General features: G+C 42.5%; 2 protein-coding genes and 1 long non-coding RNA gene across 10 annotated transcripts in view; 1 reads left to right on the forward strand and 2 right to left on the reverse strand.

Moving 5' to 3' along the window:
* STK17A (serine/threonine kinase 17a) overlaps positions 1 to 4,721 on the reverse strand; it is a 28,396-nt gene extending 23,675 nt beyond the window's left edge. Inside the window, exon 1 of the mRNA XM_061464609.1 lies at positions 4,448 to 4,721. Coding sequence (XP_061320593.1) covers positions 4,448 to 4,632 — 185 coding nt within the window. The 5' untranslated portion in view covers positions 4,633 to 4,721. The remainder of the gene's footprint in view (positions 1 to 4,447) is intronic.
* Positions 4,722 to 4,987: 266 nt separating this feature from the next.
* The window catches only part of LOC133274991 (uncharacterized), a 34,003-nt gene continuing 20,692 nt past the window's right edge, over positions 4,988 to 18,298 (forward strand). The window contains exon 1 of the long non-coding RNA XR_009745355.1: positions 4,988 to 5,246. This is a non-coding gene — a long non-coding RNA (uncharacterized LOC133274991). The remainder of the gene's footprint in view (positions 5,247 to 18,298) is intronic.
* Positions 11,043 to 18,298, reverse strand: part of HECW1 (HECT, C2 and WW domain containing E3 ubiquitin protein ligase 1) — a 250,356-nt gene continuing 243,100 nt past the window's right edge. For all 8 annotated transcript variants that reach the window (XM_061464617.1, XM_061464613.1, XM_061464615.1 and 5 more), the window contains one exon: positions 11,043 to 16,153. In XM_061464617.1, coding sequence (XP_061320601.1) covers positions 16,042 to 16,153 — 112 coding nt within the window. In that variant the 3' untranslated portion in view covers positions 11,043 to 16,041. The remainder of the gene's footprint in view (positions 16,154 to 18,298) is intronic.

The raw sequence follows: 18,298 nt of genomic DNA on the forward strand, positions 1-18,298 counted from the left end.
GAGCCAATTTCAGAGCTCAGATCCAAACAGACCATCCACTGTATGGTTAGACCAAGAGACATTTGTGAAAAATTGCTTTTTGATAGAGACAGAATAGTAGATAAGATAGCTAAAAACATGCTTTCCTATAAAGTATATTGCATACGCTTAATCTTTGTTTTTCTTTAAATGCTGCTTTTCAGAACTCTTTATAAAACAAATCATCTACTAAATAGCGAAAACACTGTTAGAACAGAGCATTGCTAGTTTGGCTGCCTTGAGAAGAGCTGGCGGCGAGAGCATTGCATCGAAGGAAGAACAGTTTTGAGAGGAAACGGGCAAATGCTCATTTCCAAAGTTGAAAACTGATTAGCAGTCATCCCAACACAAACAAAAATGCTTTGAAGGCAGACATGAAGAGGAAACTAGAAGTAGTTCTCAGTCCTCACAAGGGTCTCATTCAAGAATTATGATTTAAGATAAATCATATCTGATTACAAAGAAGCTCAATGTCATCTTTTCAGACTGTCAACAGAATTAGCATTGTTTCACCTGGCATACATTGTGGCTTAAAGGAAAAGCCTCAAATCACAAATCAAGTGTCAAATCAGGTAAGCAGGAATACTCATGTCACATCTGTTAATTTGGGTTGTCATAAGCTCAGAAGAGCAGAGAACAAGCCTTACTTTAATGAGTATTTTTCAAGTGACCTATAAAACACTGCAACAAATGCAGGAATAACTGCAATTCCTGTGAAGACATTTACTTTTTGTGAAGCTCAGAAAAGTTTTGAGACCCAAAAAACTACATGCAATTTATTTCATAACTCATATCAAACATTTTCTAAAGTGTTTTTTTTTTCCATACAATTCCCAATTTCCAAACAGCAAGGTGCAGGGATTCCATTTCTGATGTTCATGAATAATTTACTCACATAAAATTGTTCTCAAATGGTGGAACCAACTACTTGCAACTCTTCATTTTAACCTCTTTCCCACTTCCACTTAGTTCCACAACTGTTTCACCCTAGCTGTGCTACTGCAGAGGGGAGCTGCAGACCAAAGTGATAGCATATACATTTTTACTGATGCAGAAAATCATACAAGTGCCATATACTACTAAGACACACACATTACTGAAAGTTACTTGAGAAATAGGGAAGTTCATGTCAGAGTTCATGGGTAACAAAAGAAGTAAAATATTCAAAGACATGGGTTATCTGCATGTGAAACTACAGAGTGCTCCATCAATGAGCTGAAGAATTAACTAACAATCTAGTAATATTTTGTGTGAACTTAGCTTTTTGTTGATGAAAAAGAGCAAAGCAACTAGATTCAGTTATACTAGACTCTTTAAGGAAGTGCTAGGTAACACAAAATACATTGTTCCCCACTTTACAGTACAATTATGGCTTAAGCACAGATGGTAAGGGGAAGAAGAGTTAAGCAATTGGTGTTTTGTTCTCCGCAAAGGTTACATCACTTCAAACTAACCTAACTCAAGCTAGCACCTTCTGAAAACACTGAAGTCTGAGTGAGTTGATGGGAAGAGGCACCTTTACAACATCCATCAGAGGTTTGATTTTAAACATCATGCAGATTAAGATTTGTGTGAGAATATTCCGATTTTGGGACAGTACAATTCATTAAGGCTGTGAAGACTAGCCCAAAATTTCATTTGTTAAAATATTTCATTAGAAAAAACCTGCTATTTCCATGTCCTCCTAAGCAGCTTAAAAGAACTTTTCCAAAGTAGCCATTATATAACCATATTTTGGGGTATTTTTCCTAAATTAATTCGTTTTGCCTAGCAGCTGTATTTCGAGAGACTTGCAAATGCCTGTTCAACTACTGAATGAGGCAGCAACCTTTTGAAGCGCATAAGCTTTACATTCTCAAAGCAGTTGCTGTGAGAACCTGTGATCAGGTTCCTCCCAGGCTCATTGACACTTTCAGCTATACTTTCCCAGGAATTTCACCCCTAACATGCCACCAGTGGCCAGCAGCCCCACTACCTCCCTTCCCTGCATTGCTAGAACTACAGCGCTTTAATATTCTCCCATGTTCCCCCCTCTTCCCGGGAGGAACATATAGGTGTGTTCTTCACACACAAGTGACAAGGGAACAGAAGGCAGAGGCTCCAAGTGCCATGGGGAGTTTCACATAAGTGTGCTGACTGATTGGAGGCCAAAAAGCACACAAACCTGCTGAGTTCACGCAGCTACCCTGCTCTCAAAGGCACTAAATCTTTCTTTTCTCTCCCCACTGTCATGTTAAAACACAACTCATAAAAACGTTTTATTCTCAAAGTTCAACTTTTCAATCGTTTCCCTAATTGTGAGTTTCACAGAAGGTAGAAACACTTTCATTGGCAAATTTTCATTACCAAATCACAAGTAAAATAATGTTGTGTGCGCAAGGACTGCTCTTCATCCGAGACAAAACCCTGTCATATCTAGGAGCTAGTTTGTCGAAGGCCTTTCTAAAGATACACTCCAGCCGTAAGTAGAGACTTACATACTTTCTGAACAGATAAAAGTGAAACAATTCCTGCTAAGCATTCGCTATCAATAAAATGAGACAGTTACAAGAGGCAGAGAGACTTTCTGTTTACCACTCGCGTTTTGTCACGAGATAGCAAAACCAAACATTTTAATGAGTCTTTGAGCTGAAGCATTCACTTCTTTTAATCAAAACGCAGCAAGAAAAAGCATTCAGAATTGTTGAATAAAAACTCAAGTGCATACACTGAAGTGCACTGATTTCTGTACTCTAAGAGAGAAGCCAGTGAAAGCATTTGTGAAGTTGAGGAGAAAAAAAGGCATAGTCTGAAACAAAAAGGTGCAATTGCTGCACAAAACCAGGACAAACAGTCACTTAACTACAGGTGCAACATCACAGCCTCCATGCAAAGATCATCTGTACATGTATTCTGGTCAAAAGTGACTCCACAAAAAAAGCCTGCTGGGATTTACTTGTTTAAACTGCAGAATAAGATTTACTGTAGAACTTCATTCTTGTTCATGGTGTAAACCTAATCACTTCGGTTGTACTTCTGTGTGCCTGAAGAAATCTTCATCCAGTCTATTTTCTGGTTAAGAGAAACTTAATCGGAGACACCAGCTTGAGGAGAAACTCTCAATCTGCCGCAGAACTGCAGAATACCTTTAGTGAAAAGCCACCTGATCTCCAGATAAAAAAGCCTGGAGCAGCAGCGATACCAGGACACCCTGTGCTGTGCTGCTCCTACACCTTCTTGGCTGCTGCTTAGAATTCAGGCTGTTTCGTAGCCTGTACTTAGTCAGCTTCAGCTACCAAGCCCTGGACACTGTGGTCACATCATGCTAAAAGAAGTTTTCTCACTTCATGGGAAGTTTCTCCCACCTGCTTCCCATGCGAATGCTTTAGGCCACTATGTTTAAACAGGCATTATCCTATTAGTGCACCAGAGTCACTAAGTGAGCATTAAGTTGACACCTAGGCAACCTAAAGTATTGTTACTTACAGCAGGTACATTTGCTTTGAAACTCCCCTTTAGCTTGGAAGGGGTTGGTTCTGCTGCTGTATAGACTGAGCTACACAGCCAGCACAACTTGCAAAAGAACATACATCTTGTCATAGATCCTGTGGTATTTCATCTAATCTCCTGTAGTGGAATACTCTTTAGATAACGCACATGTGACTGCGAATAAGGATACTGTCATTCTTTGGTAAGAAGTGACAATTTCAGACAAAAATACTGGTTTAGTGGTGCTGAAATGCCATATATGTAGCCCCTGAGAGGTAAAAAGCTGCTAACAAGCCTTTCTGTCTCAACCCTTGCTATGTGCCAGGTGTTGAAATTAGACATTTATTAAACCTTACATGTGGAATCACTTTCAAATCCATGTTCTTAACCAGCTTTTTAGTTCTTTGAAAAGCTCCACCACTGGATTATTCTTAAGCACATGGGACCACAACCCCGTCTCCTCTAGACTCGCCTTCCTCCGTATCACAGCTTAAGGAAAAACAACCCAAACGGGCAGGTTTCCGTCTCCAGTGGAAACCTGGGGCAATGCTCACTGCCCACACGGGCTCCCGGGGAGCAGCCGGCTCCGCCGGGCCGGGGTGACACGTTCAGCGGAAGGAGGGACGCGGCCGGCAGCTGGGGTACAGCTGCGCTGACAGCTGCCGCCCCGCACCCGGCCCAGCCCAGCCCAACACCCAGAGCACGTCCCGCGAGCTCACCCCAGCAGGGAGACGCCAGCAAAGGGAGGCACCGACAGGGCAGTGACCCCCACCTTCCCTTTCCTTACGCTACCTCTAATGGTGCTCGGATGGGCCAGCAGGTGAAACCCTGCCGGCAGCGCGCCGAGAAGCGCACAGCGGGGAAGAGGTGCTCCGCCGCGGGCACCCCCGTCACACCCAGCGCCTGGAGCGGGTCATGCCGGCGGGGACGGCCCCCGGGCACCCCTCCAGCGCTCGCTCACCTGCCGAGCTCCCTGCCGGGGCTGAGGCTGTACCGCTCCTGGAAGGGCTCGGTGCGGATGGGCGTGCGGATCTCCGTCAGGAAGCCGCCTCGCCGCCGGCCTCGGCCGGGAGCGGGCTGAGGTGGCGGCGGCGGTAGCCGGCCATCGCGGGAGCGGCCGGGTGGCGGCTTCTCCTCGGGGCTCATGGCTTCTCCTGTAGCAGGCAGAGGACGCGGTCGCGCTCCCGCTCCGGTGCTCACTGCAGCGCCGGGGCTAGGGCCGAGCTCCCCTCACGCTCCGCGGTGAGCCGCCACCCGCTGCCGCTGCTCCGCGAGGCCGCCGGGCAGCACGCGCTGCGCCGAGGGGGGCGTGGCCAGGCGCGGGGCCCCGCCCCTTCAACGCCTCACCTTGGTGGAAGGGAAGGCAGCGAGGGGCGGGGCGGGGCGCGGCGCTCGCAGGGACAGGAGGGTAGCGCCACCTGCCGGCGGCCCCTGGAAGCGAGCTGGGGGGCGTCAGGGCTGAGACAGGAGGCGGGAGATGGCCGCGGTGTTGGGGGTTAAGTGCTGATAAAGCCGAGGTGAGGATCCGAGCCGCGTGTTCCCGCCCGCCCAGGTACGGACTTGCCTTCGTATCACGCTTTTCTTCTGTCCGCCCGGCGCGGGAAGTCTCTGAGATGTGCCCTGAGGGAGCACCTCAGGGCTCCCTCAGAAGACCAAAGCCTGAGGTAAAACTGCCAGAGCTGGTCATGGAGGGCACGTCCGAGTGGGGACACAGGGCTCGGGCCCATCGTGGGGACACTGGGATGCGGGGCTGAAGGAAGGTGAGGACAAAAGGGGCAGCAGCAGCTTGGAAGGGGAGAAATAAACCTGAGCCCTGAATGAAACGTCGGCCTCTGCGGTGTCAAAGGCACAAGCTTCAATTAAGCCTTTCCCAGAGCTGGGGCATGATTAGCTCCTCTCCTCCACACATGCCTGAGCTTAAATGTCCCTATGAGGTGTGCAGGAACTGCCTCCAGTCATCCGTCTGTGGGACGGTGGAAATTGTCTCATGGATTCCACATGAGCATAGTTGGAAGAGGCTTGATAAATGGCTGCACTGCGTGTGCATCACGAGCCCGTTGCCGTCCAGCTTCCCTAGTGCACGTGCCGAAGGGACCTGCTCCTGACTGGCAGTCGCTTATCGAGGCAGTGCTGCAGTGCTTGTCTCCATTGAGGGCACAGAATCTCTCTGGCAACATCCAGAGCACGGAGAAGAGACTAATGAGGAAATAGGGCAACATACAGGAAAGGATTCGGCCCAAACCCCGATCAGGGATGGAAGTGCAATTGCTGATAAGGCATCTTTCTGGAATTACCTCCTTCACTTAATGCCAAATCTGATTAGTTTAGGAATAAATTCCAGGACCAGTATATAGGGTAATGGAAGATTCGGGACTTACGGTGTATCAGTGTGCTTTCCACTCACAACATCACTTAAGTTGTAACAGGGCCAGACTGTTACTGCACAATAAAACTAGGATTAAATGGGGGTTAAGAAATCTGAAAGTACATCAGAGGTGCTTACTACAGAGAAAAGGTTGTTGCCTGGCAGAGCACATCTTGAAAGCATGTTAACCCTAAGTGAAGATCTCAGATGCTCAGTTCTTGTGATATTTCCTACTTCTTCCCTTGCTTTCACAATGACATTTTCCTAAGGGAGAGATCCTGCAAAAAAATTAACTAAGAGGACTGCAGCTACTGATTCTGGAATACGAACACACCTTCATAATGCTTTGGGAATACTTCAAAATACTTTGGGATATTTAAGGTTCTCTGGACATATTTTAAAATAAATTATGACTTTTAGATTCTTAAATGCCTTTAAAAAGCTCGCAGTTGGTTCTGTTGGGCTTACATTTTTTCCCCACATATGATTATGTTATTCAGATAAATTTAAGATATATTTGTATCTAACTTACAGTGAGTTTTGAGTTTATTCCTACCTGGAATAGAGTTCCAGAGTATATTCCTATCTGGAAGTACTTTTATTCCATATAGTATATAAGTTCATCTATTCTCCTTCCATAGGGTAAAAAGTACCAAAGACATGAGCCGTCTCTTAAAAGAACAGGAAGGAGGATTTGTTGCATTCTTATAAAGAATTACCCACAAAAGAGGAAGAAAATGGCAAAAAGATAAATTGTGCTTTACTGTCTTGAAAACTGACCCAAAATAAAATCTTTTTCCACTTTTACTATGCACTAACCATAGAACAGCCTATGCTTTGCCTTTTGACAGAGTATTATGGAGCCGATATATGCTGTATTACATTTTCCCTGTAGAAAGGATAAACAAAAGCTTTATGACTCACTGTAGTTCCACCTGTGCATTAAGCCAGCAGTGATGTTAGTTGTAAATACTGCAGCTTAAGCTTGTATGTGCTATCCACACAGGGAGAAACCTGTGAATATGAAACATGCGGATATGAACAATGCTTGATTTATTCAGAGATAAGCTAACAGACACATCTAGACTGGTTACTCTCATGTCTTACCTACTGATAAAGTATATATGATTTTCTTTCTGTTGTTTGGCTATTTGGCTTCAATCACTGAAATATTAATAGCTGTTATATGCTCAATTGCACTCAGATGGTACAACAAACATTGATTTCTTCTTGTACAGATAACATTAACTCTTATCTGTTTTTTTCTTTTCTGCCAGGAGCTTCCAAGGAATTCATTCTCATGAGCTGCGTTTGGCCTGGAAGCTGAAAAACAGGAGGTGAGGTGGAAGACAGCACCACAGGGATTCTGTTTAAAAGAATGTCCTTTTCAGTTTATGTGTGCTTGCACTGGAGTGAAAGAGCAATTTCGATTCTGCCCTGAAGGGGCAGATCAAATGTGTTGTGTGGGGACATGAGCTTCGCTCAGTTACACCAGTCTGACTCTAGCTTGATCTTCATGGGACGTTCCTCTTCCCAATATGAATATATTCCAGCAACTTGTACATGAGTTACCCCAAAATAATAATAATTGTCATCGTGGTCTATTTATAACAGAAACATGAAATCTAACCATCCATCCAGCACACGTAACTTGATTGTTTTTCAGGTGCTAAATTCATCATTTCAACTTCCATAATGATAGAAACCCATGATCTCCTGTGTCTGGAATTTCTGCAGGCTGCTTAAGTTCCAGATGAAGTTAGTTATTTGGGTACTTATTTCCTGATGTGATTGTTTTATATATGAGGCAGCAGAAAGAGTACGCATTCCTCACCTGAGGTATTTCACTCCTGTATTCCTCAAACGCTTCCTGTCCTCATGTAAAGGCACTTATACAAGAGGTCTGGGTACCCAACACCACTGCGAAACACTTCTGTACCAACTGAGGATTTTACCAGCTGCAACAAAAAAGCATTCCTAGTCTTCCCTTTCTAATTTAAGGAAGGAAAGCACAGCTCCACTAAGTGGCAGCACTAGGCATCGTTATTGCCCCCTTCACTGAATTATCTGTATGTTTGTGAGAGATTTAATATAAACTGCTACTTAAATTGCAACAATATGTATGCCTCTTTTTTTTTTGCTCATAGGGTTTGATTTCAGCATTACCAGGACAGATGTACTTGGAGAGCCTAAGCGTAACCTTACAAAATACTTTCACAGGTTCATATTGCGCAGAAATTTCCACTTGAATATGAACTTTACATATAATAACATTAATTTACCAGTTGAAAAACACATTATATGGGTCCTCAGAAGTTATACTGCATGGTCTTCAAAGCAGTTTCACAGCTTTTCTTCAGTGCCAAAGCAGTTCCAGACACGGATTCATCTTACACAAATTAGGCAGACCATATTTTACAAAATCCAGGCTGCTTTACTATTCACCTTATGTCTGTGTCCAGAGCATAAAGATAACCTGTTTCAGTTTGTGCATTAGGATGACTAAAATATATAGCTGAAGCACAATTATAATGTCCAAAAGGCATGTTGCGTGCTTTACATACCACAGTAGTAGGGGTTAAACTGAGCTCCCACTTGTGTTAATCAGTGCATTTTAGATCACTAAAGCTGTCAACTAACATGCCTAAAGCAGGGAAGTTTATATTCAATTGCCAAAGATGCCAAAGCTGTCAATAAACATATCCTCACACGTAATTATAATCTTATGAAGTAATCTGTATTACCAATTTCAGTCATTCTTAAAAAGTCACTGGTGGGATTGAATACTAAGACATACCTAAGAGGTACTGAAGTCAAATCACAGCCTGTAACAAAGTTCCTAAGCAGATTCCAGTGCTGCCCCAGCTGCATTCCTGAAAAGCTGTTATCTAAAAACGATGACTCCATGTGGCACGCTGGTTAGGTGCCTGTACTGCTTTGTCTGCAGGCTGAAGCACACTAAATCCTGAAAACAGAAAAACAAGAGCATGTGCCACTTATTTTTGTACGCTGTTTTGATTCTGGAAGACCAGCATGAGGAAATCCCAGCCAACAATAGTTCTTCAACTGCTACCTGTGGTCCATTTTGAAACTGACTAAACAGATTTTTGGTGTCCCACCACAGAGTATTTAGAGCATTTTTTTTAACTTACAACTGATTAGTTGTAAGTAAAAACTGTTACAAAACTGATTTTGTAACTGGGAAAGAAGATAACCCAAACCAGTCCTCTATTTTCATGCTGTGCAACTTACAAGCTGAAGGTATGTCCCTAAAATGTATTACTCTTCACAGAAAGAAAGGCAAAAGTGACCTTAATATTACTATTGCTTAGCACTGATGCAGAAAAATTTGCACGCAGCTCCACTATCTTCTTATGCCGTAGGAGTTAACTAAATTAAATCCTACATGCCAGCAATTCAGGAAAAAAACATCATTGGTTGCAATCTTTCTGTTCTTCAGTGACTTCTGTTCTATTCAATCTCAAAGAGCACTGTGGGGATGAGCTTCATTTACACTAAAGTTAAAACAAATGTGTTTTACACCAAAGTCTAGTGTTTCAGACAGGATAATCTGTCATTTTTTTTCTTCAAAACTTATTTCCAAGAGGGTAGGAACTAAACAAACAAAGCCACACGTTCCTCTTTTGATATACCCATGAAAGGTTATTTTCAGGCAAAATTGATTTTGAAGGCTACTAGAATGAAATTAAAAAAAGAAAGAAAAGAGTGTGGCTTTGCAGCTCAAGGAGGATTTATGATTAGAGGAGACACAGCAGATCCTTTGCGGCTTTGTTTTCCACTGTTCCCCAGCAATGTTCTCCAGCTATTGTCCAGTCTGGCCTCTGTAGAAGAATGAATGCCAAGCCACAAGTGCATTTATTGTCCATTGTAGCAAAAAACGATGACTTTGCTACCTCAGGGTGGGAAGGGATTATTATAGATTTTTAATGTCCTACGGGATTATGGAGTTTTCTTAGCATATCAAGACAGACATCTAATGTATGTATGGAGGCTTCAGGTGAACTGCTGCTGTGTTGTAACAGAAGTTCAGTAACAGGTTATCATAGAATGGGTTCTGGTAAAAGCCACCTAAGCTGACACCTTGGATGTACCCTGACCATCAGTACCTCATCTCACTGCTTCTTAGTACTGATTTTTCCTCCCTTCATGTGTGAAAGTGTCAAAGGAATGTAGCTTAGTATCACACATGCCCTTTCCTTCCACTTCCTCCTCACATACATGATCAATCACACAAAGAAGTTCAAGATCTGGATTTCATGAGTATATGCTTGCCACCTATATGCTTGCCACCACAAACTACTCTTGCCACCACAAACTTCCCTGATGCAGGAGAGCCAGGGGCTTGTGGAACTGTGCTCCTCCACACGATGAAATGCAGTGCCAGCTGCAGAAGGTCTCCTAAGAGTTGTCATAGTCACAGTTTCTGATTTGTCTTATACAAGATATGCTTACCATTTTTGTTGGAGAGTCTTCCATGGGTTTATCTTTTTCCTCATAGAAACTCTTCCTCCTCTAAAGCTTTCCCATCCTTCATATTGTTCTATGATCCCTCTTGAGGCGCTGTTTATGTAAGAAAACAAGTATGGTCAGCAAGGTGTGTGCTGACTGTGTATCTGAGGTGTGTTAATCTATCCTGGAATGTGCTAATGAAACATGCCTGAGATATTACAGTAGCAGTAAAGAAATGGGTGTGACATACTGAGAATGCCAGAGCATCTTACTATTTATTTGCTGTCAACACTTAATGCAGACCCAGCACATGCTATTAAGAAATCATCTTTGCACTTGCATTTCATACCTACAATGCAGTAATTATACCTAGAAGGAAGGAATGTGTAAGGAGCATATGCATCTCTTTTGTCTCTTTGTTCAGACATTTTCTACAGCAAGGAATAAGCTCACATGCTTTCAATGCAGGGCTGCTCATAGGCTAGTCTAGGAGAGCATGGGGGCTTTGGTTACGCACACTTATGTGGAGAATCTTAAGTTTTAAGCATGTACAAAATTGAACAAAAGCAATGGAAGGACCTGAATGCAGCAGTCAGAAAGGGGAAGAACCTGGAAGAGCATCTACTTACATCAGTGGACTTTCACTAGCGCCTCTTTCCACCCACTCTGGTAAAATACATCCTCTACAAAGCAAGTTATTTGTAATAGACAGTCCACACAATGCCATAACAAAGTGATTTTATTGACATTCCTCTATAATGATATGGTTGAATAGAAAGCACAGCCTGAGTATCATGTGACATTTTTCTGTCAATAGAAGCAAAATCAGTCCAATAATGAGGACCTTTCCTGCCATTGACTTTATGTAGTCTTTAACAAAAACCGTAACAGACATCTCTGTTAGATAAATTGGAAGCTGCAGGGAATTTGGCTAATGGTAACATTATTTACTATACCTAGTATCTACTATCTACAGGCATCTGTTTTTCTACTAGAACAAAGGAACTACATGACTCACTAGAGAGAAAGGAACAATCCAATCTTTTGGACCTTGTGGTAACTGGAAATCCTCTCCCAGATTTAGTGTATTGCAATAATTTTTGTTTTCTTTTAATAATGAACACTGAGGTACAGCAAGAATAATAATCAAAAAGCACCGCATTTGTCATAGAAAGATCTGTTGGTCTGCATTGGACTGAAAGTGTTTAATCTTGACTGGGAAGCTCTATTAATATTACTATGGAGACAGGGCAAATTATTATTTCAACAGAAATGAACCAAATCTCCAGTCAAATTCATCCTTCTGGAATTCCATAGACTGTCACAGGATTAACAGTGAAGGACGAGTTTAACTCATCCTCTGTGCATGTGTATTTTAGCCTATTTCTTATTTGATTTTCATGTCCAAATTCAGTATCCTATTGTTTTCAACTAGAGGTATGTCAACTATTTGTTACAGTGAAACTAGAACAATAAAACACAAACCCAACAAACACCCCCTTTCCCACAGGCTGTCTCTCAGACTAGACTATGAACTCAAACTTTTGCTGCAGTTCATGGGCACTTGAGCAATCTGGGTGAAAAAACTCCTTGTGTCAGACCTGTACAAAACTCATGATTTCTCTGTTAGATGTACATTGGATCACTCACTCTTGCCTTGTGATAGCCACGGATGTCCCTGGAACATAAAAGTCAAGTTCTGAATATGTGCAGCTACGCGATTGAAACTGAATGCTCACATAACCTACTGCAGACTGAAGTGACAGCATCTGTGAGGTTTAGACGCAATTAACTGTAAGGTACGGTTGGTTGTACTGGATCAAATCCTGCATAGCTTATGTGGCTGAACAGTCAGGGAGACTATGTCAATGCGGAAGAGCTACCAGTGATTTAAAATACCTATTTTCGTTCTCATACCTTTAGCTTAATGCTAGTACGGCAACAGGATTTCATACAGAAAAATATCCCTTTCTCTCCCTCTACCCTTAATGGCATCACAACAGTCACCTTGAGAAACATATGGACCCTCTGAAACCAAGTGTACAAATTACCAATATTCATTGTTCCTATCAAAAACTGAAATCCACAAAAGCTGTCAGTTTGCCTATTCCATTTTTCACTTGCATTTTAAAATCTACTGCTGTTGATGTCATTTCTTAATATAGCCCCCACCATGTTCCAAGGGAACTGAGCTGAACAGGTTATTTTACTGTAAATCTGCCCTATGGAATGTCTTCCAGACTTTCCTGTGGGAAAACAATGAAACAAGAAATTCTGTAATTAACAGTCAGTGTTTTACAAATGAAAACGCAGACCTGGGGAGGGCACAGATGATTAAATGAGTAACAGCATCTGAATTGAAAGCTGAACAAGGAAGGGTATATGCCTTGCATATGCATAACAACAAAGCCAGTTAATTGCGTAATGGACAGGTTAAATAGCAGGTCAAGGGAGAAAGGGCTCCTCCTCTCTCCTGTTAGCACCATTCGCTGCCTCACATTAACACTGCAGTGCCACCTGGATGCACGGCTTCCCTTCACTCCAGACTGAGGCCTGATTCTGCCCATGATATGATGCAATGAATGCAGAAAAACAGTGTGGAGCATCGATGAGGATATCCTAGAGATGATGTCAGTGTTTGAAAATCTATTGGGGTAGGGCATCTGGGGAAGAGAGAGGAATGGACTGGCATGGTAGAATGCAAGAAAAGCTGAGTATGGCATTTTCTCTCCTGTAAAAAATGAAAATAGTCAACTGTCTTCCTCTGTTCCTGGCTTTAGATCCCAAAAAACATGCAAGGAAATCTGCACGACCTTGTCACTTTGATGTCACCACAGTCACCTAAGAAAGTAACCTTAAAAAATCCTCAGCTGTGTGCTAGAAAGACAGCTTGGACCAAGGAATTTGATGGGAAGCAGCTAGCTATGCTGAATGCTTCCCAGAGCAGGAACACATGAAGTGCCCAAGATGGTATCTGCCAACCACCATGGAGATGCATAACACCTAATCCAGCTTAGTGTGTGGCGAGTGCCAAAACATGTGAAGAAGAATTTCAGGAGAAAGCTTTCCTTGTTTCAATCAGTGGGGTTTGATGCTGTCTCTGAGATAACAAACATCTTTTATTATGCTACAAAAAATAGTTTCCCTTTTCTCTTAATAAAATATAGCTTTTCAAGACTTAAAAAAATTCACTATACACTGTGTAAAGATTGGAGATTTTTTTTTTCCTTTTTTGCTATGTTACTGAGACAGCTCTTGATGCAACTATTTGCCTTGGCCAAACATGGACCAAGCAGTTGGATGCTTCTCTTTTCCTCTATTTTTGGAAGACATCCAACTTTTGACATAGTGCAGGTGAGTTTATAACATCACCAGGCAAGAAAATAAGAACCATACATGAATCGCTGGATTTTGGGGCCCAGTGATGAAGAGGCAGAAATGACAGACACTGGAAGATTTGGTTGTTCATTCTCTCCTGGTGTGACTTGCTCTGATGTAAGAAGTGAAGATTTCCATCTCTGCTGTGCAGTGGGGGTGGTCATGTGGAACAGACGCCTGAGAGCTCATGTGTGGAAATCATGAGCATCATTTTCAGTGCCTAGTACCATGATGCTGGCCCGTAGCGGCAGCCTCCGTACACAACTGGAATATGAGTACTCAGTAAGAATAACAACGTACTATAAAACAGATTCTCAGTAAAAGCCATACAGTAAATTAGTATAAAAGTGGCTGAAACGTCACAGAAATGGAATGAATGGGGCAATTTAAATATCCCAAATACTTTATATATCATTAACAAAAGCTACTATTTCTGCTTAGAAACGTGTTTTCGGGTCCACCACGTTTCACCTTTCAAATACCTACTGACCTAAGAATAAAAGTGGGAGAATGATCTACAACTCTCAGAATGCAGTTTTTCAATTGTGATGAGTTTCTGTAAAGTTACCATAAAAATATGTGGGAAAGCAGCATCCAGTTCTTTTCTCTGGAGAGAAAACTTACGGGAATTACATGTGTCAGACATTGAACTGATCTGATTTTACAGTTTTCTGAAGCATAGCTAACACAGAACTACCAGTAACAAGCCCCTAGGGGGGTGTGGTATTTCATGTGAGCTGCTCGGTACTATGATGTTACCTTCTCACTTACCTTCACTCACCCTTCACAAGTCTCTCACTTCATATTTCATGCATCCTTTAACATAGTTAGCGTCAGAAGATACTTTGTATTCCTTTTCCCAGTTAAGACAAACACTTTCAATCTGAGATTAGCCTTGGAAAACAAGGGCAGCAAAGAGTAATAAATAAAACACAATCAGAGCAGTGAGGTCGGTTGTAACAGCCTCAGCAAAACCCATTTGAAGACAAGCCTTCTGCTGTTTACCTCTTGCGCCCTGGTTTCAGAGCTGGAATGCAAAGTACACCAAACTGAAGAGGGTTACGCCTGCCATTAACAAGAGCTAGATCTTTAGTTCAGCGGTACCTAGCATGACCAGAGGGCCTTTGGGCTTACTCCAAGAGGAAGTGCAACAGTCTTAACCCAAAGAGAGTTACAGTCCCCTTCATCCCTGACTAGCACCCTCATTCACTGCAGCTTCTCATTTAACAGACCCTAGGATAAAACCTTCTCTCTACGACCACACTTGAGGTTACAGAGATTTCCACTGGACAAGAAAAGAAAAATGACAGAAGTGAAAACTGCCCCCAGCAACCACAGATTAGCCCAGCTTCACAGAAAATAAATGGCTTCTGACACAGGGGATGGGATTGTCTAGACTTCTCATTTGGAAAGGAGCATTTTAAACATCAGAAAACAGAGACCTGGTAAACAGAACCCAAGGGTATAGAGTAGAACATTCTTCTTACTTCTCCTTTTCCTTGTCATATACAATACTAAGGTAAAGGAGCCTTATCCTTTATGCTACATAATAAAACATCCATCTTGAGTGTGCACAACCTTGTGCTTCTTATGTGGTAAACATTACAATGGAGATGCCCCTCCCAGTATCTCTGAAGTGCAAGTTCTCTCCAGTGCTGGCAAGTACCAATCGTAACAATCGCTGTTATGCTTTGCATTGCGTTACAGGTTGGCTTTTTTAGTTTCTGAAGGTCTGATCTGCACCATGTGTCTGGGCCAGTTCCAGCTGATGCAAGTGATGTGGATCATGAGTTCATCTATAAAAATGTCAGTTTTGCTCATAGGCGTCTCTCAGATGGACAATACGTACAGAGAAAAACAAGGATGGATGAAGATACATTTGACCAGCTCCTAAGACTGGATTCAACGGTTAAGAAGTAAGATGGGCTGTGAATTGATTTAGAAGATGTGGCCATATAAAAGCTTGGAATGCCTGATGAGGGTTTTTTTTTTATTTTTTAATCAACGTAGGTGGAAGTAAACATTTATTAACATTTGGTCAAGTGTAGTGTAACTTGCATTTGTATTTTCATTGTTATTAATGGAGGTATGTAGAGATATACAGAAACCTTGAAACAGTTGGTTTTCTATTGCATACAGACTAGCAGTCCATTGGAAACAGAGGATGAAAGCATGAAGGTTAGATCTTAGAGGGAGGCAGTTCTTCATGCACAGCTTTTGTTAATCCTGATTTTGTTTGTTTGTTTTTCAAAACTAAAAACATGGGAAACCAAGATCAAATGATGGTGGACAGGAAAGGTGACATCATCAGCCAGAAAAACACCAGAAGTGCCTGAACCCCCTCATTCAAGTCCAAAGGTGCTAGTTTCTTCAACAGCTGTCAGCAGCTTTTCATACAGCATAGAATATGAGGGGTAAGGTGGAAGATCCAAACGGTTGAAACATGTGTGTGCCCTGCAAAAGGAAAACATGCCTCAGGTTAAGTTTATCCTGAAAAATTTGAGAAAGTAAAAACTGAGAAAACAAGTTCCTACTGAGACTCAAAACATTCAAGTTCACTCAAGAGAGAAAAAGAAATTCTAACTATTGCAACAAATTCTGCCAAAATCTGAGGTACTGCAATGCACGTGCACATACACATAAATATTTCAAAGAGAAGCTAAGTATCAACATAACATCATTCTCTGCTATCTCTGCATTCAACGTTTGCAAGGATCTTGCAGGGATCTTCATATAAAGAACACTGGAGGTCACTGAGGAGATGGGGTCTAGGCCCAGATAGAGAGAAAACTCCACTATTTTGGTTGCTTTGAGTTTTTCCCCCCCAAAAATACAACTCAGCTGTACATCCAGCATGAGCAGCCGGCAAGTTTTGCACAAGTGGAGAAGCATCATGTGATGAACTCTACTGCCAGAATGGGCTCAGCATGTGTTTATAGTGAGGCAGGGCTGACTGGTGAAAGACCAGTCAGTGATCTGCTAAGGAAGGCAGGTTGCTGCAAACACTCCTATAAGTCAGCTGCTGCCCATCTACTGCAAGGCTGGCCTTTAGATGTTATTTATTTGTAATAGCCAAGGTAAAAGCAAAACATTGTGTGCAGAGCAAGCTGCCAACTTGATGACCCTCTTTGCCCACAGTTCTATCATTGTATTTACCCCAAGTTGGCAGCACCTTCACAAGAAGCTGTGGAACGGGTTCCTCACATGTCTCCAACTTGTTTCAGCTTTTCTGGTAGCAGCAATTAGACCCAGATGCAAACTGCACTGTGTGGGGAGCTATACAAACGTGGAGCAAAGCAACACTCCCTGCCCCAACAGTTCATCCATTTCAACTGACTGAAAAACCGTAAAGCTCATTCAGCAAACAGCGGGGGCACGTTTTCATTGAAATGGTCTCATTTTGTTCAGTCAGCTTGCAGTTCTACATGATCCTACAAATATTTCTGTTTCCTCTTGCTTCCTGGAATGAATGTGAATTGATTAAACCCTACACAGAGGGAAATGCAGCCTCAATGGCTAACAATGTCTACGCTTCTGGCCCCTAGTATTTGTAGAAGCTGTGAAGTTGTTTCACTTTCAGCTTTTCTATCTCATACTTTAATGTTATTTCTTCCAAACTGAAGCAGAAGAGCTACCTTGGAGAAACTATTTGAAACCGTGCTAGTCATCCCTTAGGCCACCCACAGAGTGAGAAAAACATGATACTGATACATGGGCTGGCCTGAGACTTGCAGATTCAGAGGGAGAGTTTTATCAAGCACCCATGGTGAATCACTAAAAGCAATCAGGCAACTGAAATAGCCAGGAGCACATAATCTTCACTGCATCTCAGCATTTCAATTAGGAGAGGTTTTACCATCTTTTTCCCTTTCCAAATGAAGATGTGTTAGCTGGTCACTCTTTCAGAGTGTGAAATAAACACAGAATTTGTGGGAATGAGCTGGGCACACTTGAGTCAGTGAAAAAGGAACATTAATAAAGCCATTACTGAATGTATCTCTTGAAATTAAACATGGCAGCTCACGTGTCTCACCCATGAATAGCCCTGCACTGTTTATTGTTTATCTCAGCAACCTTTGGCAGCACAAGTTGTTTCTACAATTGCCAATACATATCAAGCACTGGGAGTTATTAACTGAAGGATTCTTGTAGTCCCTTCAGACTGTGCTTATCATAGGCAAGACAGCACCATTCAGAGACAGACAGTCTTCAGGAGCTCAGCTGCCTGGCTCCAGAACTGAGAGTCCCTCCCAGCCCGAACTATTCCACGGTTCTATGATTCTGTGGTGGCTCAGGTGTGGATTCTGCTAATGTAACCTTGCTGAACCTAAAGTAATACATCTGTATGGTATTTAACCATGGCACATTTTACTACATGATATCACAGCATTTCAGACACTGCTGTCACACATCCTACTGTGCGGTGCAGACATAGCCACAGCCGCTGACTGGTGTTTACATTCTTGCTTAGAAGGTCTTAGAAGGTTTACTTACAGCCTCTCAAGGAATTTATTATGGGGAGCAACTATGACAAAGAAAGGAAGAAAAAGTTACATGTTTAGAAACTGCAGCACTTTGCCAAGTAGTGCTCTGCTGTTC

This window comes from Pezoporus flaviventris, unplaced genomic scaffold (genome assembly GCF_033815535.1).
Source record: "Pezoporus flaviventris isolate CSIRO_AGI_PZ_B2104156 unplaced genomic scaffold, CSIRO_AGI_Pfla_v1 ptg000037l, whole genome shotgun sequence".
Classification (NCBI taxonomy): domain Eukaryota; kingdom Metazoa; phylum Chordata; class Aves; order Psittaciformes; family Psittacidae; genus Pezoporus; species Pezoporus flaviventris.